At 36.0% G+C, this 26,998-nt stretch overlaps 1 protein-coding gene across 5 annotated transcripts in view; it reads left to right on the forward strand.

Moving 5' to 3' along the window:
* The window catches only part of RELCH (RAB11 binding and LisH domain, coiled-coil and HEAT repeat containing), a 119,920-nt gene that overhangs the window by 3,465 nt on the left and 89,457 nt on the right, over positions 1 to 26,998 (forward strand). For all 5 annotated transcript variants that reach the window (XM_019014198.4, XM_031003735.3, XM_031003734.3 and 2 more), the window contains exon 2: positions 20,446 to 20,535. In XM_019014198.4, the coding sequence (XP_018869743.1) occupies positions 20,446 to 20,535 (90 nt within the window). The remainder of the gene's footprint in view (positions 1 to 20,445; positions 20,536 to 26,998) is intronic.

A 26,998-nucleotide genomic window follows, 5' to 3' on the forward strand; every position in this document is an offset into this window, starting at 1 on the left:
AGAATTTCTCAACCTGGGCCTGGGTACTTTCAACATTTTGGGCCTGGTAATGCTTTGCCGTGGCTGCTGGCCTGTGTATTATAGAATGTTTAACAGCATCCCTGACCTCTACCCACCAGATGCCTTTAGCAACCACCCCCATACCTATGCCACCCCAGTTATGACCACCAAAAATGTCTCCAGCATTGCCCAGGGAAGGGGAGGGCATAATTTCCCCAGTTGAGAACTACGTCTTTAGATAAGTTTTGCCTGTTTTAAAATTAGATATAAATAGAATCATAGAACGTATTTTTTTGTGTATCTGCCTTCAGCATGTTTTTAAAAGTCATCTATGTCTTTGTGTGTATTTCTAGATCATTCCTTTTTGGTTTTATCCCCAAAAGGGGGGGATAAAAAATTTGTGTCTTTTAAGACATTTGTGTTTTTTCCAGTTTTGTGTTATTATAAAGAAAGCTGCCATTTACGTCTTTATGAGAAACTGCCAAACTGTTTTCCAAAATGGACCATTTAAAATTTCCACCACCAATGTACAAGAGTTCCAGTTTCTGTACACCTCCTAAACACTTGGTATTTTCGGGCTTTTTAATCTGTCATTTTAGTGAGAATGTAGCAGTGTCTCATTGTGGCTTTAATTTCTATTTCCCTGATGACTAATGATTCTGAGGTCCTTTTCCTGTGCCTTTTGCTTAGTATATTTTTTATGAAATGCCTATTCAATCTTTTGCACCTTTTTTTTCACCTTCAACTTCCAGGGTACATGTGCAGGGTGTGCAGGTTGGTGACAAAGGTAGACATGTGTCATGGTGGTTTGCTGCACAGATTAACCCATCACCTAGGTATTATGCCCAGCACGCATTAGCTATTTTTCCTGATGCTCTCCCCCTCACCCGCCATGTCCATGTGTTCTCATCGTTCAGCTCCTACTTATATATGAGAACATACGGTGTTTGGTTTTCTGTTTCTGTGTTAGTTTGCTGAGGATAATGGCTTCCAGCTCCATCTATGTGCCTGCAAAGGACATGATCCTGTTGCTTTTTATGGCTGGCTGCATAGTATTCTATGGTGTACATGTATCACATTTTCTTTATCCAGTCTTTCATTGATGGGCATTTGGGTTGATTCCCATGTGTTTCCTATTGTGAATAGTGCTGCAGTGAAGATACACATGCCTGTATCTTTATAATAGAATGATTTACATTCCTTTGGGCATATACCCAGTAATGGGATTGCTGGGTCAAATGGTATTTCTGGTTCTAGATCTTAGAGGAATCACCACACTGTCTTCCACGATGGTTTAACTAATTTACAGTCCCAGCAACAGTGTAAAAGCTATTCCTATTTCTCTGCAACCTCTCCAGCATCTGTTGTTTCTTGACTTTTTAATAATCACCATTCTGACTGGCCTAAGATGGTATTTCATTGTGGTTTTGATTTGCATTTCTCTAATGATCAGTGATGTTGAGCTTTTTTTCATATGCTTGTTGCCGCATGAATGTCTTCTTTTGAGAAATGTCCATTCATGTCCTTTGCCCACTTTTTAATGGGATTGTTTGTTTTTTCTTGTAAATTTGTTTAAATTCCTTGTAGACTCTGGATGTTAGACCTTTATCAGATGTATAGATTGCAAACATGTTCTCCCATTCTGTAGGTTGTCTGTTCACTCTGATAGTTTATTTTGCTGTGCAGAAGCTCTTAAGTTTAATTAGATCCCATTTGCCAATTTTTGCTTTTGTTGCAATTGCTTTTGGCATTTTTGGCATGAAATCTTTGCCCGTGCCTATGTCCTGAATGGTATTGCCTAGATTTTCTTCAAGGGTTTTCATAGTTTTGGGTTCTACATTTAAGTCTTTAATCCATCTTGAGTTAATTTTTGTATAAGTTGTAAGGAAGGAGTCCAGTGTCAATTTTCTGCATATGGCTAGCCAGTTCTCCCAGCATTTTATTAAATAAGGAATTCTTTCCCCTTTGCTTGTTTTTGTCATGTATGTCAAAGATCAGATGGTTGTAAGTATCCAGTCTTATTTCTGAATGCTCTCTTCTGTTCCATTGGTCCGTGTCTGTTTTGGTACCAGTACCATGCTGTTTTGGTTACTGTAACCTTGTAGTATAGTCTGAAGTGAGGTAGCATGATGTCTCCAGCTTTGTTCTTTTTGCTGAGGATTGTCTTGGCTATACGGGCTCTTTTTTGGTTCCATATGAATTTTAAAAGTTTTTTCTAATTCTATGAAGAATGTCAATGGTAGTTAAATGGGAATAGCATTGAATCTATAAATTACTTTGGGCAGTATAGCCATTTTCATGATATTGATTCTTCCTATCCATGAGCATCCATTTATTGTGTTCTCTCTGATTTCCTTTAACAGTGGTTTGTAGTTCTCCTTGAAGAGGTGCTTCACTTCCTTTATTAGCTGCGTTCCTAGGTATTTTATTCTCTTCGTAGCATTTATGAATGGGAGTTCATTCATGATTTAGCTCTCTGCTTGTCTGTTGTTGGTGTGTAGGAATCCCTGTGATATTTGCACATTAATTTTGTATCCTGAGACTTTGCTGTAGTTGCCTATCAGCTTAAGAAGCTTTTGGGCTGAGACAGTGGGGTTTTCTAGATACAGGATTGTGTCATCTGCAAAGACAATTTAACTTCCTCGCCTCCTATTTGAATACCCTTTATTTCTTCCTCTTGCCTGATCCCTGGCCAGAACTTCCAATACCGTGTTGAATAGGAGTGGGGAGAGAGGGCATCCTTGTCTTGTGCCAGTTTTCAAGGGGATTGCTTCCAGCTTTTGCCCATTCAGTATATTGGCTGTGGGTTTGTCATATATGGCTCTTATTATTTTGAGGTATGTTCTTTCAATACCTAGTATATTGAGAGTTTTTAACATAAAGGAATGTTGAATTTTATCAAAGGCCTTTTCTGCATCTATTGAGATAATCATGTGGTTTTTGTCTTTAGTTCTGTTTATGTGATGAATTACATTACTGATTTGTGTATGTTGAACCAATCTTGCAACTCAGGGATGAAGCCAACTTGATTGTAGTGAATAAACTTTTTGACGTGCTGCTGGATTCGGTTTGCCAGTATTTTATAGAGGATTTTTGCATTGATGTTCGTCAGGGATATTATTTTGCCCTTTTTTAAATTAAGGTTTTTTACATGTTGGTTTTGTTTCATTATTGAGTTGTAAGAGTTTTCTATATGTGCATTAGCAAATGTGAATTTTTCAAATATTTTCTTCCAGTCTGATTTGCCTTTATTTTCTTAATGATGTGTCTCAGACCAGACGTAGTGGCTCACACCTGTAATCCCAGCACTTTGGGAGGATGAGGTGAGCAGATGGCTTGAGCCCAGGAGTTTGAGACGAGCCTGGGCAACATGACAAAACTCCATCACTACAAAAAAATACAAAAATTAGCTGTGCATGGTGGCCTAGGCCTGTGGTCCCAGCTATTTGAGAGGCTGAGATAGGAGGATCGCTTGAGCCCAGGTGGCCAAGGCTGCAGTGAGCCATGATACCAGTGCACTCCAGCGTGGGAGAAAGAACGAGACCCTGTCTCAAAAAAAAAACCCCAAAAAGCAGTGTGTCTTGTGAACAAAAGTTTTTGATTTCATCAAATCCAGTTGACTGTTTTTTTCTTTAATAATTTATGTTCTGTATGTCCTTTTGAGAAACATTTGCCTACCCCAGAGTTGCAAAGATTTTCTCTTCTAAGTTTTATAGTTTTGACTTTTACAGTTAGGTCTGTGGTGGCAGGAACTGTATTTTAATGAAGGTATCATAAAGGAGAAAAGAAATATTTCTTAAATATTCCTCCTATAAACATGCAGACATTTATAGTACAAACTTTAGTACAGTTTTAAAATACTTGTATAAAACTGTGCTCAGTACTGTATTTGGAAGATTTCAACTAAGCTCCTGATCACACAAATTATATTGTCTAGGACAGGGCTACTGCCTATTTTTAAAGGTCCTCTATATATTCAATTTTAGCATGTTGATTGATACTACTTGGGTGTGATTTTATAATACTCAATAAGCACTTGTTGGTTGATTATAAACGGTTTAAAGATTGGTAGTATGGATTATCTAAAACATTATTTTGATTTGTTTTTGTATATATTTTGATTGATATGTGTCTGATCTGAAAATTCAGAATACTTCAGAACAATAAATATATAATAAAAAGTGGTTTTCTTTATTTAATGATGTTTAAGAACAATGTAATCCTATTAACCTTTATAATTTTAGATTTAGTGAATTATCTCCCTAAAACTGTTGACTTAATACTGTAATATAGTTGTGCTTTTAAACATACTTTAAGAAGTCTTCATACTGTTTAATTTTTTTCTTGATTATAAGAATAATCCATATTTACAAAACATTCAAATATGAACAGGATATATAGCTTTATAAGTTTGATGTTTTCAATAGAATTTCTATTAACTGAATAAAATTACTTTTAACAGATATTCTAAGGAAATCTCAGTTTTGGATAAATTCTTATAGCATTGTTGTAATGTTCCTACTAAATTTACATGATGAACCAATTAGATCTTTTATATGTAATATTATTTGCTGGAATATACACACTGTGTGTGTGTGTGTGTGTGTGTGTGTGTGTGTGTGTGTGTGTGTGTACCTGTATTTTTGCCAGGTGAGCCAGGATAGCTTCCATTCAGTACTTTGTTTTCTAGTTACATTGCAAGATAAAAATTGTGGTAATGACATTGATGAACACTGAGCAGGTTATAGTAACTTAGCAAGAGTAATGCTTTTTCTGCTTGAAGCATTAGGGCTCTAATCAAAATTAGACTGTAATTTCTTATGATTAGCCCAGTTCTTTGCACAATAGAGATGTAATGTGATCAAGTGGAGAAGGCAACTAACATGCCTTTTGGTGATAGATTTCTTTTACCATGCCTTCAAATTTTTATAAGGCAGCTAATCAGGAGGTAGTCATCTATGTTTGAATGTAATCATTTCACTTATGAGCTTGCAGCCTTCCAAAATCGTCTTCCTTTTTTTTTTTTTTTTTTTAAGACGGAGTCTCGCTCTGTCGCCAGGCTGGAGTGCAGTGGTGCAATCTTGGCTCACTGCCATCTCCACCTCCCGGGTTCAAGCAGTTCTCCTGCCTCAGCCTCCCGAGTAGCTAGGACTACAGGCGCATGCCACCACACCCAGCCAATTTTTTTATTTTTAGTAGAGACCAGGTTTTACCACGTTGGCCAGGCTGGTCTCAAACTTCTGACCTCATGTGATCCGCCCGCCTCGGCCTCCCAAAGTGCTGGGATTACAGGCGTGAGCCACCAAGCCTGGCCTAAAATCTTTCTTTCATGATCCAACGTATCGTTTCTCAGAACTCTGAAAGCATATATCTAACTATGCTCAGTGTTCCTTTCTTAGCATCGCCAACACTAAGATGTCACGATTGCTTTCTTACAAACTTTTCATCCCTTCTACTTTATAAAGTAGTTCCCCTCTGTTAAGTTGGGATTGGATTTAGTGTTGCCTCTGCTTTCTGAGAGAGAAAATACCAGCGCAATTTTTCTTTTCTTTTCTTTTCTTTTTTTGAGACATAGTCGCCCTCTGTCGGCCAAACTGGAGTGCAGTGGCACAATCTTGGCTCGCTGCAACCTCTGCCTCCTGGGTTCAAGTGACTCTGGTGCCTCAGCCTCCTCAGTAGCTGGAATTACAAGCCCGCACCACCACACATGGCTAATTTTTGAATTTTTGGTAGAGATTAGATTTTGCCATGTAGGCCAGGCATGTCTTGAATTCCTGGCCTCAAGTGATCCACCTGCCTCGGCCTCCCGAAGTGCTGGGATTACAGGGGTGAGCCACTGCGCCCGGCCCCATCACAATATTTCTAAAATTTATTAAGTTCACTGCTTTTACCTGAATTAGACTTTCCACTATTCTCTGGGCCATAGACATTCCTAAATATATCTACTGTGTAACTGTCATTTTTCTTTCCTATGTCTTTCTAATTGTTTCAAATTTATTCCTGTAGTTAGATATAATCCCTGCTTAGCATGGTGGCCTGAATATAGTTGGTATTCAGTATTTTTACATCGATATATTTATTAAACATTGTGGTCAGTTAAGGATTACAGCGATCTAAAAGTTTAATGCATATCCTTGAGCTTATGTTCTTGATGGAGAGGTAAGACTAACACATGAAAGAATTTGAGAATAGTCTCCTGTGGCAAAGATAATGTTTACAGAATATAAACATTCTGATATAGAAAAATCTTTGTTGATTGTGAAAATGAAATGGGCCTGTGGGGAAAGTAAAAGTTAAGTTTGACCCTCAAGGGTGGGTAAAATTTTGAATAAATAGTAACTTTATTATTTGGCTATATTTAGACTCTTTATCCTGGGTAAGGAAAGGAAAAGGAAGTATAGGTGAAGGAAAGATAATAGCTCTTGTATTTTTTCATGTTTAAAACATCATCTGGGAAACATGACACTCACTGCTTACCATCATCTGCTTACCATATAATAGGGTGTTTCCACTGGGGTAGTTGCAAAAATACAATATGACATTTCAGCCTCTTGTGGTACTCTACAAGGAAGCAAGATAAGGATATTAATCTGGGAAAACCAACCTTATTTCTGTGAAAAATTAAAATTATGCTTTCTACTTTTCAAACAAGGAAGTTAGAGCTGGATCTTCAAAATGTTTGTTAAAAACCTAGATTGGTTGTTTGGCATTTTTCAGTCAAAAATTAAATTGAGTGAATTTGTTTTTAATTTAGCTTTTAACTGTGCTGTTCCACACTATCCTGCAGCTCCCAGCCTCCCAGCCTTGTCTAAAAATAGACAATACTTATATCTGAATTACAAATATCAGTTGAGAAACTTCACATCTACAGTATACTTAGTTTCTACAAACTAAGGAAATCTATATAGGAAAACCTGAACAAGTTGACTGTAAATTGATTAATTTTCTTTAAGGATAGATTCCTCATAGATTTCTGAGAATTGAATACCCATTACAATTGAATATAGCAATGGTATTTACCAAGATTCAGCAAAAGATAGCGGGATCAAGAAGAATGCCCTAGAGCTGATATGATTGGATTATAGTAAGATACAGGACAGACATCTCATGTTGGTGTGAACAAATAGAGAAATATGGGCTTCATCAGAGTAGCTGTGGAAACATTTGTGACTGATAAAACAACACTAGGTCTGTGCCAGACTATACCAACTATAATTCTGAAATCAGCCTATTGTTTGAAGACCACTGGACTTATACCAATGTCTGATCTTCAGTTCTGTCTCTGCCACTTACTAGCTCTTTCAGCTTGGGTAAATCACTTCTTAATGCAGAAGGCAAGCCAGATAGTACAAAATTGATCATTTAAAAAATAATTAGAGTGACAAACCATAGCACCACACTAAGTCACAGATGAATAATCTGCCTAAAGCATCACTTCATTTCATCAAGGCGCCCACACTGCATAGCATTAAACTTAATCAAAATTAGGATAGTCACATCCTACATGTGATTGTAGGATATCTGGGCAAAGCCCAGGATCAACTAAACCTCAACTGACAGCCAAATATAGTCATCAACTGTTCCTCTCTGTGAAATAAACTAACAAGGCCAAATTAGCTTGTGCTCTCTTTTTTTTTTAATCTTCAGGGTTTGCTGCATGGTTACTTGTAAGTTTCTGATCTAGTCATGGAGCATGACTAAACCTCAAGGAGGACTAGAACACAGTTGCAATCATGGGTGTAGCCTTCTTCCAGATTTTCTCACCTATTATGTCAAAAATCCTCAGCCATCAGAAATAGTGTTCATTTGTTTTTGAAACCAGCTGGTCCTGTTGTGGGTGGATAAGATTGCTCAAGGTAGTATCATTGACATTTCTGTTACTTCAAACCACCTATCAGTGTGTGCTTGTGTGCTCCCTTAGTTCAGGCTTTAGCTCACATTCGTACCATCAGTTTTAGTCTTATCCTATAGCTTTAATCTCTTCCTCCATCCTTACTCTTACTTGATTTTAAGAGTTATTCATTCATAGTTATTTATTCATGTCATTCTAGCTAAAGCCTTTTAAATAAAATTGCTTCCTCCTGTCCAAAGCAACTTTTTCAAACCTTTTTTAGTAGCAAAAAAATATGTATTACAGAAAAAATTTATAAACCTCACTAGGAATTTTTTAATTTCTTCTCTTTTTGTATGATATATTTGTCAAAGTATAAAAGTGACTTTAAAATATTTTATTGTGGCTATGTATAATAAAGTTATCCCTTTAGTTTTGCTTCTTCCTGCCCTTTCAACCATGTTGTCCATATGCAAAACCTTTATTCTACTCACATTGTTTCATTTTTCCCTTGAAACATGTGTTATATTTTCTTGAATATTTAGATTTATTATATTATATTAATATTCTATTTTCTTGCCTGGTATCCTTGTCCACATTATTTTTTTTTTCTTATGGAATGCTTGTCCTCTCTTCCATATTTTTTCTAAATCCTGTGCATCCTTAAAGGAAGGTCCTGTTTATATTCCTGCCTTTCCCTAAAGTTTCTCCAGCCCATGGTGATCTCTAAATCTTCTGTACTTGAGGGGTTTTTTTGGTTGTTCCACTTATGGAAATTAATTATATACAGACCTGTGAATATGTGTTTCTAATTAACTCTTAATAATATTATTGAAATGTTTGTGTGTAGATGTGTTAGCTGACTAGATTTTTTAAAAGATGTTAGCTCATAGGTCTTATATTGTCCTCTTTCATGCCTAGCACAAATGCCTAAGGTAGACAGTTTATAGAAAATTTATCTATGTATCACCAGTACTTAATATTGTGCCTGGCATACAAGCTTTCAGTAAATATTGAAGTTACGTTAAAGAATTGATCTTTAGGTAGTAGTTTCCTACACATTTATAAGTTGGGAATATTTTCTTGTGAAAATTAACCTTTTACTTTATATCCAATTTCCTCAACTCTGTCTGAGCAAGATTCCATCAAAGCTCTGTTTCTGAGGCCATTCACAACATCAAACCCAACTTACCTGGAATCTAGGCGATCAGAACCTGGATGCTCTTACATATTATTCAAGAGAACCAATGGTTTAGAGCTCAGGCTTTGCTGTCGGAGAGCTTGAGTTCATATTTCTATTCTGCCACTCCCTCATTGCATGACTCTGGATAGTCTTTGTTTCCTTTACTGTAAAATGCAGATGGTAATAACTCCTTTAGCATGGGGTTGTTATGAAAGGTTATCTGTGTAAAGTATGTGGCACAAAATAAGTGGTCAAAAAGAATGTTAATAATAACAATTACTATTGTTGTCATCATTAACAATAATCATTCTCTTTACTAATAGCTTTTTATATGATAAAGTCATCTTGTATTATAGAAATTTTAAGTGACTAGCTTGTCAATAAAGTTTCAGCATGTAAGTTTCTTCCCAAGTGTAAATCTTGACTTTGAAGTTCCATTCTTTCTGAAACCCTATGACAAAGAGAAAAAGACAGTGGGCTGCAAACTGGGAGGCTTGAATTCTACTTCTGGCTTGCTCACAGATTAATTTTTTAACCTTTAAGATAAAGTAAGCCAATTGTATTATTGTTATCCCTGTATATGACTTAATTCCAATGATTCATAAGCTTCCTTAAGGCAAGGACAAAGTTTTACCGAAGTTTTATCTTTGTACTCCTCACTATGGCTTAGTAAATACTGCATAAGTACATAGCTTCAGTTCTCTCATCTGTAAAAATGAGGGGATTGTACTGTCTTAATTCCTTTTAGCTCTCAAATATTTTGGACATAGAGGTCAGTGAAAAATTAGCCCCATCTTTAGAGAGGAATTGAGGATCAGGAAAATATAAATGTGAGTGCCGCAGTTGCTAAAAGTGAAAGGCTGTCCCCAACTTTTTTTTTTTATTTTTTTAATGGAAAGATAGACCAAGATCCTGGTCTATCCAGAAATTAGCCTTTCTATTCTGGTGTATCATGTGTATTCTAAAGTGTTTCACATCTTTCCTTTCTTTATCACCAAGGTTACTACTATACCAAGCCTTCCAAATAATTTCAGAACTGACCTTGAGTGGGAGGAGGCAGAGTACCTTTGTGGTTTTACTCTGACGTTTATAAATACAGCGCCCACGTAAAAGAAACTTTTCATTAGTATTGAATGAATTTTACATTATTTCCAAAGTAGAAAATTTATAGTCTTATTTTTTTAACTTTCATATTTTAGAGTAGCCTTATAGGTTCTCTTTCTTTGACATACATCTCTGAGATCCCTCCTTAAGTGAATAACTTGTTTTTTCTTTTCTTTTTTTTATTTTTTTGAGACTGAGACTAGCTCTGTTGCCCAAGCTGGAGTGCAGTGGCGCGATCTCGGCTTACTGCAACCTCTGCCTCCCAGGTTCCAGTGATTCTCCTGCCTCAGCCTTCCAAGTAGTTGGGTCTACAGGCGCATGCCACCATGCCCAGCTAATTTTTTGTATTTTTAGTAGAGACGGGGTTTCACCGTTTCAGCCAGGATGGTCTCGATCTCCTGAACTCATGATCCGCCCGCCTCGGCCTCCCAAAGTGCTGGGATTACAGGCGTGAGCCACCGCCCCCGGCCCTTGAATAACATTTTAAAATGTTTACACACAACCTCAGGTTTAAATAGAATTACTTTTAAAGTAAGTCTGTTATTAGCAATATCTTTATATTTATTGAATTTATTATTATATATTTCTTTCTCATGACAGATTTTTTTAAGCATGGTTGAATAAATCGTCTTTACTGAAAGAATTGTAATATAAAGCAAATTGCTTGATTTTTTTTCCATTTAATTGTGAAATGGATACTTTCATGATTTTTAAATTATAAAGTGCCCATATTAAAGTATATATTAAATGTAATTATGGGGGAAAATACCAAAAGTAAAAACAAAAAGCTCAAATAATACAAAGAGAAATATGTAGTGAAAAATGTACTTCTGCTTCTCAGAGTCAGTTATTATTAATAATGTATTGTGCATGTTTACAAAAACATTAATGCAAATGTAAGCATATATAAACATAATTACTTAGACTTTATATCCATGTCCTTTAAAAAAATTATTTTGCTGTTCCTGTCAGTGACCTAGTTCACAGTAGTTGTTCAATAAATATTTAAATTACCCAATACTCTTTTATTAGTCGACAGCTGGTCCGTTTTTCTGATGCATTTGGTTCTTAAAGTGCCATGTAATTTTCAAGGATCTGAGACTAAGTTTTTCAATTATAGTAAAAACATTTTTCAGCAGTACTAAAATATTAAATGTAAATATAAATAAAACTACTTTTGTATGTGATTTAAAAAATCAATCTGCACGACTGTGTATAATAGGTTTAGTTCTCAGACTTGATAAAACTTATGAACAGGTTTTACCAGTTTACCAACTATGATGAAAGTACCTGATTATTTGTTTCTGAGTTATAAAGTGAATTGTTAAGAAGTTACACAATAGGCAACCTGGTATTTGAAGAAATGCTCTGTAGTTAAAATACTTCATATTAGAATATGGTAGATTCTTAATAAAAGAGGCTAATTTTCCCAAACTCTTCTTGTATATTAGGACATTTGGAAAACAAAAGGTATTTGCTTCTCCTGGAAAAGAATTGTGGCTTAATCTAAAGAAGCACATTTACCTTGAAGCTTTAATATAACCTGTTACTAGTCTTAAAATCCAAAGTACATATAGGGTAGTCCAGTCAAAGTTAAAATTACTTTCTTCCATAAATAATTTTTCTTTCTGACAAGATGGAGTAGATTTTAATGAATTGAGAGATTGTTTTTCTTTTGTGACATCATATTTATTATATTAAAAGGTATCAGAGCTTTTTTTTCCTGGAGAATATGAAGTTGTTGGCTTGGAACTAGAAAAAATTAGAAAATATATTTTTCAATGGCCATAATAATGCCAAGTTGAAAATTAAAGTGTGTGTTTGCTTTCCCCCAAGAGTCTCCCTGTTGAATAAATGAGTTCTTTAAAACTTTTAGAGAAATAATAATGGTATTATTGAAGAATAATGTCTCATGACCAAAGTAGCTCTAATCTAGGCTTGTATATATGATTTAAAATATTAGAAGGAAGATGAAAAAGACTTAGTAAACTAATAACAGATGGATACCTAATAAGAAATATTTATCTGAAATTAACAGCCAACACCATACCTAACATTCTATTAAAATCAGGAATAAAACAATGAAGCCTGGTATCACAGCACCAGAATATTGGTTGATAAAAGTTCACCATTGAGTGTACATGTTTTCCTATGCAGGTTAGAGACTTCAGAGTAGCTAATAAGGAGCCACGACATGGGCCTAAGAGAAGAGAAGATAGTACTCAAGTGGAGTTTCTGCTTAGGGCAGCAATGGCCAGATCAACTAATATATCAGGAATATCTAGTTTTAAATACAAGATCAAAAGACATGAATAGATAATTCACACACAAACCCCAAAAATAAATGGTCAATATATTTTTGAAAGAATGTAGCTGGACGTGGTGGCTCACACCTGTAATATCAGCACTTTCGGAGGCCGAGGCAGGCAGATCACGAGATCAAGAGATCGAGACCATCCTGGCCAACATGGTGAAACCCCATCTCTACTAAAAATACAAAAAATTAGCTGGGCGTGGTGGCGGGCGCCTGTAGTCCCAGCTACTTGGGAGGCTGAGGCAGGAGAATGGCTTGAACCTGGGAGGCGGAGGTTGCAGTGAGCCGAGATCGCGCCACTGCACTCCACCCTGGTGACAGAGTGAGACTCTGTCTCAAAAAAAAAGAATGTCCAAGCTCACTAGAAATCAAAGAGATACATAATTAAACAAAATATAATTTTATAGCATGTTAAATTGGTGAAGATTAAAAATAATAATACTGAACATTGACAAATGCTATTACATACTATTGGTGGAATTCAGATTGCTATGTACACTTATTTTGGAAAGCGGTTTAGCAGTAGCCTTAATCAACTTTATCAGTAGCCTTAATAATATTGCAGTTTCTCACTATATAAGCTTCATTTTTAAAAAACAATACATATGTGATCCCAGCACTTTGGGAAGCCAAGGCAGGAGGACTGCTTGAGGCCAGGAATTTAACACCAGCCTGGGCAACATAGTGAGACCCATCTCTACAAAAAAATTAAAAAGTTAGTCAGCAATGGTGGCACACCTCTAGTCCTAGCTACTTGGAAGGCTGAGGCGGGAAGATCACATGAGCCCAGGAGTTTTGGGTTACAGCGAGCTATGATCATGCCACTGCATTCCAGCCTCAGTGACAGGGTAAGAGCCTGTCTCAAAAAAACAGCAAGATATAAGATTGTATATATAAATTTATTCTATTTTTTACACAAATATCTTTACATACTTATATATGGGGGAAAGTTCAAAAAACAATATTTAGAAATTCAAGGAAAAAAATTGATGATATACTGCCCTTATCCCCAGTTTTAGTGGTGTTAGGATGATTTATCTAGTCTTCTATGTACTTTTATAATTATTTATAGTACTTTTTTAATAATTCGAAGGAATAATCATTTATAGTGTAATAAAAAATATTGGAGAAAAGTAGTTAGATTAATTTTGTTTTAAAGAACTGGAAATTTTAGGTATTGCATAGTAATCCAGGAACTTCATTTTATTTTATTTATTCATGCATTTATTTTTTGAGACAGAGTCTCCCTCTGTCACCCAGGCTGGAATGCAGTGTCTCAATCATGGCTCATTACAGCCTCACCCTTCTGAGCTCAAGTGATCCTCCCACCTTAGCCTCCTAGCTGGGACTGCAGGAGTGTGCCACCATGCCCAACTAATTTTTCGATTTTTTGTAGAGACAATGTCTCACTACGTTTCCCAGGCTGGTCTCAAACCCCTCAAACAGTCCCCCGCCTCAGCCTCCCAAAGTGCTCTGATGATAGCCATGAGTCACCACACCCAGCTATCCATTTTATAATGTGTCATATTAGTTATTTACCAAGGCAGATGTACTGATAACTCAATGTTTTATTCCAGTTTAGCATTTTATATTTTCAGTTATTTAAAAGGTCTATTAGTAAAAAGCCTTATAAAGTTTATCCACAATATTTTGAAATTTGTTTCTTTTAGTGATTCGTGGTCTAGCTTTGGTTCAATTTCAAACAGAGGGAGAAAAACACAAAATTTTTGTTTGTTTATTTAAGACAGTAAGAATAGCTATTTTCCAGGATTCAACCTTGATTATTAATGGATCCTGATCAGTGTTAGCTCATTTTACCCCCATACATTCAAGTTTTATTTCTTTAACTTTTTATTATGAAAAGTTCAAAGCATACAGACAAGTTGAAAGAATTTTTTACCCATACATCCACCACCTAATTCCAGTTAACCATACTTGGTTTATCTAATATCAATACATCTTTTCAGCCATTTCTCCATCAACAGTACATCTTATTTTTTATGCTTTTCAAATTAAGTTGCACATATCAGTATGCTTAATACTTTAGCATGCATGTCATTAATTAGAGCTCAATATTTTAAAATTGTGGAGGTTTTGAGGTAATATTTAAAGAGAGTAAAATGTATAAATCTTAAGTGTACCATTTGATAAGTTTGAACAAAGAATGTACCTGTAGTAACCCAAACTCCTATTATATATACAATATTACCATCACCCTGGAAAGTTCCCTCAAGGCCCTTTCCAGTCAGTTCCTACCCCTTCTAGCCCTTTACCACAAGAACCACTATTAATTTTTTCCTACCGTAAATTACTATTGCCTGTTCTAAAAACTTCATATAAATGAAATATTGTAGGTACTCCTATAAGGCTTCTTTCAGCATAAAGCGTTTGAGATTCACTCATATTATTGCATATGTCAGTATTTTATTTTTAAATTGCTAAGTAGTAGTCCTGAGTTCAGCACATTTTTAATATTAACTTTTTGAGATGTCTGTGGTTACTGTATTTGGTATTTCTTAGCTTGTGCTGAAAGAAACTATGTTATAATGAAGAGTACTGTAATATTTGGCTTTCTGTCATCATTATTTTTGTTTATGTTGTCTTAAAACTTAAATTGGGCTCGGTGTGGTGGCTCTCGCCTATAATCCCAGCACTTTGGGAGGCCAAGGCAGGAGGATTGCTCGAACCCAGGAGTTTGAGACCAGCCAGAGCAACATGGCAAGACCCTGTCTCTATAATTTTTTAAAAAAAAATTAGCCAGGCCTGGTGGCTCATAGTCCCACCAGCTAACTGGGAGGCTGAGGTGGGAGGATCGCTTGAGCCCAGGAAGTCGAGACTGCAGTAAGCCATGATTTTATCACTGCACTCCAGCCTGGGCAACAGGGCAAGACCCTGCCTCCAAAACAAACAAACAAAAACTTGAGTTGATAGATAGCAAGTTTTTTCGTTTGTTTTTGTTTGTTTGTTTTTTGAGATGGATACTTGTTCTGTCGCCCAGGCTGAAGTGCAGTGGCACAATCTCAGGTCACTGCAACCTCTGCCTCCAGAGTAACTGGGATTATAGGTACTTGCTACCATACCCGGCTAGTTTTTGTATTTTTAGTAGAGATGGGTTTTCACCATGTTGGCCAGGCTTGTAAAGGAGAACCTGCAAGCTATTACTTAGCAGGTATAATTAAACTGCAGGGAAATTAAATGTTTCTCCAGATAGAAACAGTGTTTAAGAAGAATGATATATGTAGAATTTCATTTAGTTCACTTAATAGGGATTTAAAGGCAAGTGGTACATTGATAATGACATAGCCCTATTTGAAGAGTCAACCATCTTGATTATTGTGATGTACTAACTGTTTTAAAAGGTGATGGGGGAGCCCAAGGTGGAGTCCAAATCTGTATTCCTATAACTTCCATTCATTTGTCGAGATTGTGCTCTCTATACACAAATAATCCATTTCCTTAGATCAATATGTATACTTTAAGTACTGTGTAAGTAACAATTTAACAGAGGGTTGACAATAGCCTCTTATTTGTCCCTTTTTAAACATTAGCTGGATAAAAAAAAGTTTTGTGTGTGTAAAATTTAATAGAGAAGCAGTTAAAATGTCCTTCCTGCTACTTTACAACCTACCTAGCCTCAGCTGTCATGACTTGCCTGCTCCCGCCCCACCCACCACCCCCTCTCCCCGCCCCGCAGCTTCTGTACATTGTAACTGCTATTCATACACAACTTGTCCATACTTTGAAAACTCAATACACTTGTTTGTTCTTTCCTTCTGCCTTTACTTTTTTGTAGAGGCAGGGTCTTGCTATGTTGCCCACCAGGCTGGTCTTAAACTCATGCGTTCAAGTGATCCTCCCACCTCAGCCTCATTTAAAGTGTACAATTCATTGGTTTTTAGTATATTTCCATTCATTTTTAGTATATTTACAGAATTGTACAACCATTACCTAATCTACTTTTGCAGCCCGTTCATAATCCCCAAAACAAATCTCTTATCCATTAGCATACACTCCATTTTCCCCCTCAACCCCCAATCACTAATCTCTATGTCTATAGAGACAGACTTTCCATCACTATATATTTGCCTATTCTGTGCAATTTATATAGATGGAAATCATACAATATGTGGTTCTCTTACAACTATCTTCTGTCAGCATAATGTTTTCAGAGTTCATCCATTGTTGTAGCATGTTTCAATAGTTCCATCCTTTTTATTGCTGAATAACATTCTATTGTACGGATATATACCACATTTTATTTCTTCATTTATCAATGGACAGATATTTAGTTGTTTCCACTTTTTTGCCATTGTGAATAATGCTGCTATGAATAATTATGTACAAGATTTTGTGTGGACATATACTGTCCTTTCTCTTTAGGTGGAAGTAGAATTACTGTCCTATGATAGATAACTCTGTAGCCTTTTAAGAAACTGCTAAACTGTATTCCAAAATGTCCATACCATTCCCACCAGCTAGATGTAAGGATTCCAGTTTCTTCACAACACCAACACTATTGTCTTGTCTTTTTATTAAAGTGAAAAATAATTCATATACCATCAATTCACCCTTTTAAAGTGTACAATTTGGTGGTTCTCTGTGCATTTACAAAATTGTACAACTGTCACCACTCTAATTCCAGAACATTTTTATCACCCCAAAAGAAACCCTGTACCTATTACCAGTCACTACCCATTCTCCTATGATGCCAGCTAAAATCTACTTTGTGTTTCTGTGGATTTGCCAATTTTGGACATTTTATATGAATGGTCATACAGTATATTGCCATGTAGCCTTATGTGTCTAGCTTCTTTTATTTAGTATAATGTTTTCAAGGAGGAACTGCCAAACTTCCAAAGCAGCTGTACCACTTTACATTAAGACGAGTGATGTATGAGGGTTTCAATTTCTCCACATCTTCTGCAACTTACCATCTCTTTTATTATAACCATCTAGTTGATTTGAAATGTACCTCATTGTGGTTTGATTTTCATTTCCCTAATGAATATCATTTCCCTTTTGAGCATCTCTCCTTCATTCATTGGCCATTTCCATATCTTCTTTGGAGAACGCTTTGTCCATTTTTTAATTGTGCTGTCTTTTTTATTGAGTTATAAGAATTCTTTATATCGTGTAGATATGGTCCTTAACAGATACTTGATTTGCACGTATTTCTTCCATTGTGTAGATTGTGTTTTCACTTTCTTCATGGTGACTTTTAAAGCAAAAAAAAAAAAAAATTTAATTCTGATGAAATCTAGTTTATCAGTTCATTCCTTTATCACGGTATTAGTTTCCTATGGCTACTTTAAAAAGTTGACAAAAACGTTGTAGCTCAGAAGAACACAAATTTATTACCTCATGGTTCTTTTTTTTCTAATTTTTATTTTAGGTTCGGGGGTGCATGTGCAGGTTTGTTATATAGGTAAAGTAGTGTTACGGGGATTTGTTGTACAGATTAATTTGTCACTCAGGTACTAAGCCTAGTACTAGTACCCAGTAGTTATTTTTTCTGCTCCTCTCCCTCCTTCCACCCTCTACCTTCAAGTTGGCCCCAGTGTCTGTCGTTCCCTTCTTTGTGTCCATGTGTTCTCTTCATTTAGCTCCCACTTATGAATGAGAATATGTGGTATTTGGCTTTCTGTTCCTACGTTAGTTTGGTAAGGATAATGGCCTCCAGCTGTTCCCACAAAAGACGTGATCTTCTTCTTTTTTATGGCTGCATAGTAGAAATCTCACAATGGGTCTCACGTTGAGCTAAATGGTCTAAAATCAAGGTATTGGCAGTTCTGGAGGTTTTAGGCTCTAGGGGAAGCCTTTTCCAGGTCCTAGAAGATGCCGGAATTCCTTGGCTCATGGCCCTCCTCCACTTTTCAAGGTCTTTGTGATTACATTAAGTCTATCTGAATAACCCAGGATAATGTCTCTATTTTAAGGTCAGCTGATAAGCAATCTTAATAATAACCTTACTTCACCTTTGCCATGTAAACTAACATATTCACACATTCAAAGGAGTAGGATGTGGACATCTGTGAGGAGCCATTTTTCTGCTTACAACATTGCTAATGCTTTGTGTTATATCTAAGAAATGATTGCCTAACCCAAGGCCGTGATGATTTGCTTCTGCATTTCCTAACAAAAGTTTTGCAATTTTCACTTACATTGGGTCTATGATCCATTTTTGCTTGTGATGTGAAGTAGTGGTCCAATTTCCTTTGGCCCAGCACAATTTGTTGAAAAAACTTCTTTCCTCCAGTGAAGTGTCTTGGTACTATTGTGAAAAACTACTTGACCATAAATGTAAGGGCTTATTTCTGGACTCTGAATTCTATTGCATTGTTCTGTATCTGTATGCCAAAACTGTGCTGCCTTGATTACTCTTAAGTTTGAAATCAGGAAGTATCAGTCCTCCATCTTTATTCCTTTTCAAGATTGTTCAGCTATTCTGAGACTTTTTTGTTTCCATGTGAGTTTTAGCATCAAGTTCTCAATTTCTGCAAAAAAAAAAAAAAGGCAGCTGGAATTTTGATAGGAATTGCATTGAATCTGAAGATTAATTGTAGAATATTGCTGTTCTGATATGGATCTTCTTATCTGTAAGCCTGAGCTGTCTTTCTGTTGATTTAGATCATCTTTAATTTCTTTGGACAATGTTTTGTAGTTTTTACTGTATACATTTTGCATGTTTTTGTTAAATGTATTCTTAAAATTTTTTTGATGTGTTTGGAAATGAAACTTGTCTTTGTTTTAATTTTGGATTGTCATTGCTAATGTATAAAAATCCAACTGATTTTTGTGCATTGGTCCCATGTTCTGCAACTTTGAAAAACTCATTTGTTACATCTAATGTTTTTCAGTGGATTCCTGAGAGTTTCTTATATATAACATCATGTCATCTGTGAATAGCAGTAGTTTTGCTTGTTCTTTTCCAAACTGGATGTTTTTGGTTTCATGGTTTTTTATGAGGAATCAGCAGTCATTCACATCATTGTTTCCCTCTATGAGAACATTGTTTTTCTCTGTCTGCTTTTAATATTTTCTCAAATTTTTGGTTTTTCGCTATTTGATTAATAGGTGCCTAAGTTTCTCTTCTCTTTACTTACCCTCCTTGATGTTCTCTGACCTTGAACCTGTACCTACCCCATCTCTTGCCTCATCGGTTGTGGATTCCAATTCTGCATATGTTAGACCTTTTTTATTGTTCCACATGTCCCTAAGGCTCTGTTAATTTTCTTTTCAATCTTTTTTGTCTGTATTCTGCAGATTGAATAATTTCCATTAATCCATCTTTGAGATTTCTGACCCTTTCCTCTCTCATCTCCATTCTGTGATTAGGCTGTACAAGACATTTTTAATTTCAGATACTTGTATTTCAGTTCTAGAATTTCTATCAGCATTTTTTACATTCCATAGTTTTTGCTGATATTAACTCCTTTCGTTTATTGTATACATATATTCCTTTACTTCACTGAGCATAGTTATACTAGCTATAATAAAATCTTAGTCTACTGATTTTACCATTATCTCCTGGTATCATCTAGGAGTTGGTCCCATTGATTGTGTTATTTCTTGGAGTGGATCACATTTTACTGGTTTTTGTGTATCAAGTAATTTTTGACTGTGTGATGGATAATGTGTGTGTTAGGCCATGAAGACTGGATTCTATTCTTTCAGTAGGCACTTGTTCAATCTGTAAACTCTTTCTTAGGTGGCAGCTCAAACTTCTGTTTTGTTTGTTTGTTTTGTCCTTGCCTGGGCTGCTTGCAATATTCCCTGTGTGTGCATTATTTGGGAGTTGGCCGGAGATTTGGGCAGGGAAACTTAGTTAAAGTAGCTTGATTGCTGTGAGCATTTTTACTTTGTTTTGTTGTTGTTGTTTTAAAAGAATTCCTAGATCTTAGAATTCCAGGTTTATTAACTGGAAATAATCATAAGTATTTGAATTCCTGTTCCTTATTTTAACAATTAAATTAAAATGCTCATTTAATTCTTTTATATTTCTCTTTATTATAGATCGAGCTGGGAGCATTAGCACCCTTGATTCCTTAGACTTTGCAAGATATTCAGATGATGGTAACAGGGAAACAGATGAAAAAGTGGCAGGTGAGTAAAATTGTAAGGACAGATTTGGATTCTTTGACATTCCAGAAATAATGAAATGGCTTGAGGAATTTTTTTCCTTCTACAGTTTGGTATGTGACTATAACATATATAGTTATTATACAAAGTTATGTTACTAATTACTAATTTACTGCAAGTTTGGGGGTTCCCCAACTTTTTCTTCTTGTGGTACTGAGTTTCTGGTTATATATCCCTATAATTTGCTAAGTTATACTTGGAGCCAGCAGTTTACAACCACACAGTTGTAAAACTAATGTATGACAGGTCCAAGACAAAGTTTAACCTTAGCCTCATTCCTTTGATCCTCCAAACCAGGGCTGATAGTCATATTTGTGTACCAATACAACTCTATTGATTGTTAAAAATTGGTTTTGAGCCAGGCATGGTGGTTCGCACCTGTAATCCCAGCTATTTGCTATTTGGGAAGCTGAGGTGGGAGGATTGCTTGAGGCCAGGAATTTGAGACCAGCTTGGGCAACATAATGACACTTAATCTCTTAAATTAAAAAAAAAAATAAGTAAATAAGTAAATAAATAAATAAAATAAAAAGGTTAAAATACTTCTGTGCTTGTTGCTAAAACTTTGCCTTGAGTTCCCTGAGTGCTCACCAACCATCACAGCATGTCTTCAGAAATTTCTGACTTTGCTATGATCCAGAAAAAAGAGGGTTACTGGATTGGTCCAGTAAGGGCCTCCAGGACACTGCCCATCCCAATAAGAAGGACAACATCCTTTTTAATTGCTTGGTTGCTCATTTCAATCTTCCTCCCTTCCCATCCCCCAATCCTCTCTCCCATACCAGTCTTGCCTTCTAGGCACCACCATTGGATCTGTAGGGACTTCAAAGGATCGGTTTGTACCCTGTGTTCTGCCTACACCAGATAAGCCCCATTGGAATTTGCTAGGGGTCCACTTTGGAATTCACCCCGTAGCAGCCTTGGCTTCTTGGGTGTAAATATCTGCTACCGTTCTGGTGCCTCAAGTCTGTGTCTGTCTGCCATTGAAATCATTCTTGAGTGCCTTGCAGGAATTGTAGTTTTCATAAGACTTAGGCTTTGAGAGAGATGGAGAAAGCAGACAGACATCAGTTGAGTATCTTGAGCTCCATCAAAATGGTAGGTACTTCTGGAACAAAAGGGATGCCACATGGGACACACACAGTCTGTGAAAAAAATATGGGATCAGAGAATACCCATAATGTGATTTCTGTTTTGACCAACTCTGTTGAATTTTTCTTCCATTTACTGGGACAAGTTTTTTAAAACATACCAAATGCTTAACCCTCGTGGTCATTATGAATAAAAATGAGTGCTAATTCTTATATAACATTTGTTCCATTCTAAACACTGTTCTAAATTTATATTAACTCACTGAGTTATAGAATTATTATCTTGTTCCTCTCCCCAGGATATTGAGGCTCTGAGAGAAATTATATAAGACTTAGTAGCAGAGCTAGGATTCAAATCCACATAGCCCAGGAACAGTCTACGATTGACTATTATTTGCTACCTCTTGGCATGAAAGATTAGGTTTGATCTAATTTAAAATGTCATTCCAATAAATGAATTTCATTCCTTGCTCAAGACTAGAGATATTGAATATTTTAATATCTCAGACAGTGTTGTATGAGTTAGAAAAAAAATGTAATTGTTTTTCTGAGAGAAGATTCGGCAATATAAATAATAGCAGAATATCCACGTAATGGGGAAATCACTAGAATAGTTTAATGTGGCTCTCCATGTCAAATCATGGTTGAGTTATGAGCATCATTTATTGACAACTGTATCAAAATGGCAAATCACATTGGTAATATCTAAAAATTTACAATTCAAATTTTAGGATGAATTTATCCTAATTGTATCACTCATTAAATAGCACTTGTTATATATATTAGCTATTTATATTATAAAATATATGGCATTTTAGTTTATTTAGAGACTATATCCAGTGTTGTATAGTTTTATTGTACAAATTGTTACATATTAAAAAATAACTCCTACCCAGAAGTTATCCATATAATTATGTTTTTTCCTTTAATTTCCTTATTAAAACTTATATTTTAGATTGAGTAAAATTGAAGAGGTTTATTATTATTTTCATTATTTAGATATTTTAGTACTTCTAATTAGGGGGAAACTGACATAAACGCAAAATGTTTAGCATAAATTTATGATCATTAGGCCGGGCGCTGTGGCTCACGCCTGTAATCCCAACACTTGGGAGGCAGAGGCGGGTCGATCACCTGAGGTCAGGAGTTCGAGACCAGCCTGACCAATATGGTGAAACCTCATCTCTACTAAAAATACAAAAATTAGCTGGGCGTGGTTGCGTGTGCCTGCAGTCCCAGCTACTCAGGAGGCTGAGACAGGAGAATTGCTTGAATCCAGGAGGTGGAGGTTGCAGTGAGCCAAGATTATACCTCTGCACTCCAGCCTGGGTGACAGAGTGAGACTCCATCTCAAAAAAAAAAAAAAAAAATTATGATCATTAATTGTTTGGTATAATCTCTATTTATGTCAATATAGGTAGAAGAGAAGAAGAAAATAGAAGTTCCTCTGACCAAATTTCACTGTGTACATAAGGTTTTCTTTCCCTGTGTAACTTTTTATTAGAAGGCAGAGTAAAAAGGTTCATATTCTCTGTCTGACCTAAATGCTTTTTGAGAGACAATGAGCAAAGGGTAGTGGACCTGGATAAGCCTCAGATTTGCACAACTAGGAGTGAAATGTATTAAATATGTGATAGTTTTGGCCTGTTTTTTTTTTTAATTTGAGACTATCATAAGACAGCAGACCTTACATTTTTAACCTATAGAATATACTATTTCTCTTAAGTTTGGAGAAATAAAATAACTTTTAATTGCTGTACTGTGCTCATATATAAATAAATGCTGTGATTCATGTTCAATAGGAAAAGGAGGAAGAAGAGCATATATAATCCCAAGAGAATATCTTTCAGTCTTTTAGTGCTCATGTACCATGGCTTGTTATTGAACCAAATGTGTGTGTGGATGAAACTTTTTTTTTAAAGTTTCAATTAATCATAATTCCTATTTCCATAAAGATTGTGACTCTTTGCTTTTACTTGAAAAGCCTATCAAAAGGCCAGTAATTGGGAAAAGATAATTGTCTTTCATCTGCCATTGAATTACATGTAAACCTCATTAACTCCTCATGGTTTGGAGTCTTGTGCCTGCAGCTCTCCCAGGCTACTCCTGCAAGCTGGTAGCTCTGCAGTTCTGGGTCTCAGAAGTGGCCCTACTCCCACAGCTCCTCTTGGCATTGCTCTGATGGAGACTCTGTGGCAGCTCTGACCCTGCAGTAGGTTTCTGCCTGGGCCCCCAGGCTTCCCAATACATTGTTTGAAATCTAGGTGCAGGCTGCCATGGCCCCACAGCTCATACACTCTGCATGTCTACAGAGTCAGCACCACAAGGAAGCTGCCAAAGCTTACTGCTTGCACCCTCTGGAGCTGCACCACAAGCCTCACTTGGACCTGCTGGAGCCATAGATGGAGTGGCTAAGGAGTACTGCACCAGAATGCAGGGAGCAGAGTTTTGAGGGGACTTTGAGCAGTAAAACCATGGAGAGCACCCTGCTCCTGCCTCCCAAAACTACTCTACCCCGCTCGAACTCTGGGCCTGTGATAGGAGGGACAGCCTGAAAGAGCTCTGCAATGGCTTCAAGGTCTTTCTCCCATTGTCTTGATGTCTTACCTGGCTTCCTTCTACTCATATCCTTATCAAATGGCCACTTACCACACCCTTGGTTTGTTCTCTGAACATACGTTTTCAATCTTTACATGGACAGGCTGCAGATTTTTCAAATCTTTCCACTCTTTTAATTGTAAATTCCATCTCCCAGTGATTTAATTTTGAAGCTTCTATGACTTAAAGTGTTAGAATTTCTCATTTGAATCTACCCAAATTGGCAGAAGCTCTGAAATAAGCTTCTGTAGGATAACAGAATAAACTGTGTCTGTTACTATGATATGAGGCAAAAAGAAGAAGAATAAAGAGACACCTAAGAACAAACATCTGTATTATTTTCCTATAGTAATGCTGGGTAGAAGGAGCTTGTGGATAACACAGTAATGAGTCTGTTTACCCACCTGGCAAATGAAGGGTCTCCTCTAACCCTTAATCAGCTGTTAATTTATGAGACAGATACTAGATTTGTTTTCAGCAGCATTCTTACCACCTTTCTCCTAGATTTAAAAGTCTGGTTATTTTTTCACATCTGCACACATATTCCTTCAAAGAGGAAGGGATCTCTAAAGGAACAAATGTTTATTAAGTACCTACTTCATGCCAGGCACTATGCTAGGTGCTTTATATAAAATATTTTATTTAATCTTGTTAGGAATGCTGCAAAATAGGTCATTTTTAGGTTTATAGTTTCTATAAGCCTAGAAAACTAATGCTTATACCAAGGTTGAGAAATTTGCCCGGTAGCTTCCATATAGTAAGGGGCATGATCAGGATGTATCACATAGAGGTTTTATTCCAGAGCCCACAATAGATCTTTTAGTACCAGGCTGTAGCTCTGACCCGTCTGTATATTCATGTGGATAGCATATTCTTGTCTTTCTTATATGAAACTATTTCACAGAGCCATTTTCTTAGAAAAGTAAAATTTTAAAAACTTTTTTAGATATTTTCCATTTCTCTATTTTTCATATGAAGCATACATTTTTATATAAAATGATTTAAGTAGTAGCAGACACCAAATCAATGAGTTTAATATAGGTGATTTTTCATTTTAAGTAAAAGCCTTTCTCTATGTTATTAAACAAAACTACTGTACTTAGTGCATATACAATGTACCTCTTCAATTTTCTAGTTTTTTTAAAGGTAACAAGAGATATCTGTATTCTAAATATCGAGATAGCCATTATTTAACTTATTTTAGGCATTTCAAGCATCTGCTACGTGTTAGGTACTATGTGTTAGGTTTCTATGTAGACATACAAGATAGATAACGTTTCTGCTCTTCAGGAATTTGTCTGAAATATGTCTATATCTGTCATACAGATACAAGTTCAGTACGTTGGAAATGGTAATAGAGACCTTGTTGATTTTAGAACCCCCCTATATTCCTGTTTCAGGTTCACAAGGTCCATCTTTTAGCATCAGAGTCTCTGAGTTTATTTGTTCTCATATCTCTATTACTGAATTACTTCTGTAGTTCACACCTTAACCCTGTTTTCAGATCTGGAGAACTAGAACTATGCTTTCTGATTTGTAGGGAAAGACATTCCTGAATGCTGGTAAGATCAGTTAATGTTTCAGATTTATCACATGTCACATCAAGTATCGGAATGTCCATTCATACTCAGCAAGTATTTGCTGAGTGCCTTCTCTATAGTTCAAGCATTATGCTACTCTCGGAACAACAGTCAAGAGTACAGACATATGAAGCCTTTAGGAAGCTTACATAATCTAGTAGACATTCTAAAATGGTCTTTAGATTTTTGCTGTAGGATCACCTGTCCCTGTCCCCTGGATTAGAAGTAGCCTTCTCATTTCTTAGGTAATGGCCTGGCAGCATCCATATCCAGCTTTATCAGGATTAAATAAGCCTATTTGGCTTCTAATTTTATGTTTCTCCCTAGGTACAGATAAATCTTTTCCTTCCTATTAGCAGTACATTTTGATTTTCTTCATTTAAACCATATCTAAATCTTATTTCATAATTTTGTCAGATTTAAAATAGGATAGGTGCTCCAACAAAGCTGTAAAGAAGATAAATAGCATTTTGAAAATAGATTTCTTGTTATTCGTCACCATGAAATTAAAATAGGCTCAGAGAGAAAAAAAAGAATACATCATTGTGGTGGGTGGTTATATTTAATCTAAAAATAAAAGTGATTATATGTTCATTAAATTTTAGTGGGCTGGAGAAGGAGGGTTTTATCTTTAGATTAACATTTCTAAAAGTGTATTTCATGAGAATGTTCATTTCATAGGGGAAAAACAAAAGTGGGAAAAAAGAAAAAGAATTTCATGGTTAGATAAGTTTAGAAAATCATGGTTTTCTGCATGATTTTTCAGTCTTTAGGGTTTTAGGTTATTGTAGTAATTTATATATTAAGTCATAAAGGTCTGAACTATGACAATTGCAGAGACAGTGTAGATGAATGGTTATTTCGGGAGTTATTAAAGGTTGGAATCAGTACGGCTTAAACATTTAATTAGTGTGAGAGTAAGGGCAAGGAATAAGTGAATAGTCATCTTCAGGTTTCCCATTTGGCCAACTGGGTCAATAATGGTGCCATTATTGGAGAGACTGCAGGAGAACCACATTTGAAAGGAAGATGATGAAATCCATAGATAATATTGAACTAGTAATTTATGAGACATTCAAGTGGGCACGTCCAGGAGATAACTGGGTAGGTCTGTGTCTTGTGAAAAGATTTTTTAAATTTCGGAGTCTTCAGAGTACT

Source organism: Gorilla gorilla, chromosome 17 (assembly GCF_029281585.2).
Source record: "Gorilla gorilla gorilla isolate KB3781 chromosome 17, NHGRI_mGorGor1-v2.1_pri, whole genome shotgun sequence".
NCBI classification, from domain to species: Eukaryota; Metazoa; Chordata; class Mammalia; order Primates; family Hominidae; genus Gorilla; species Gorilla gorilla.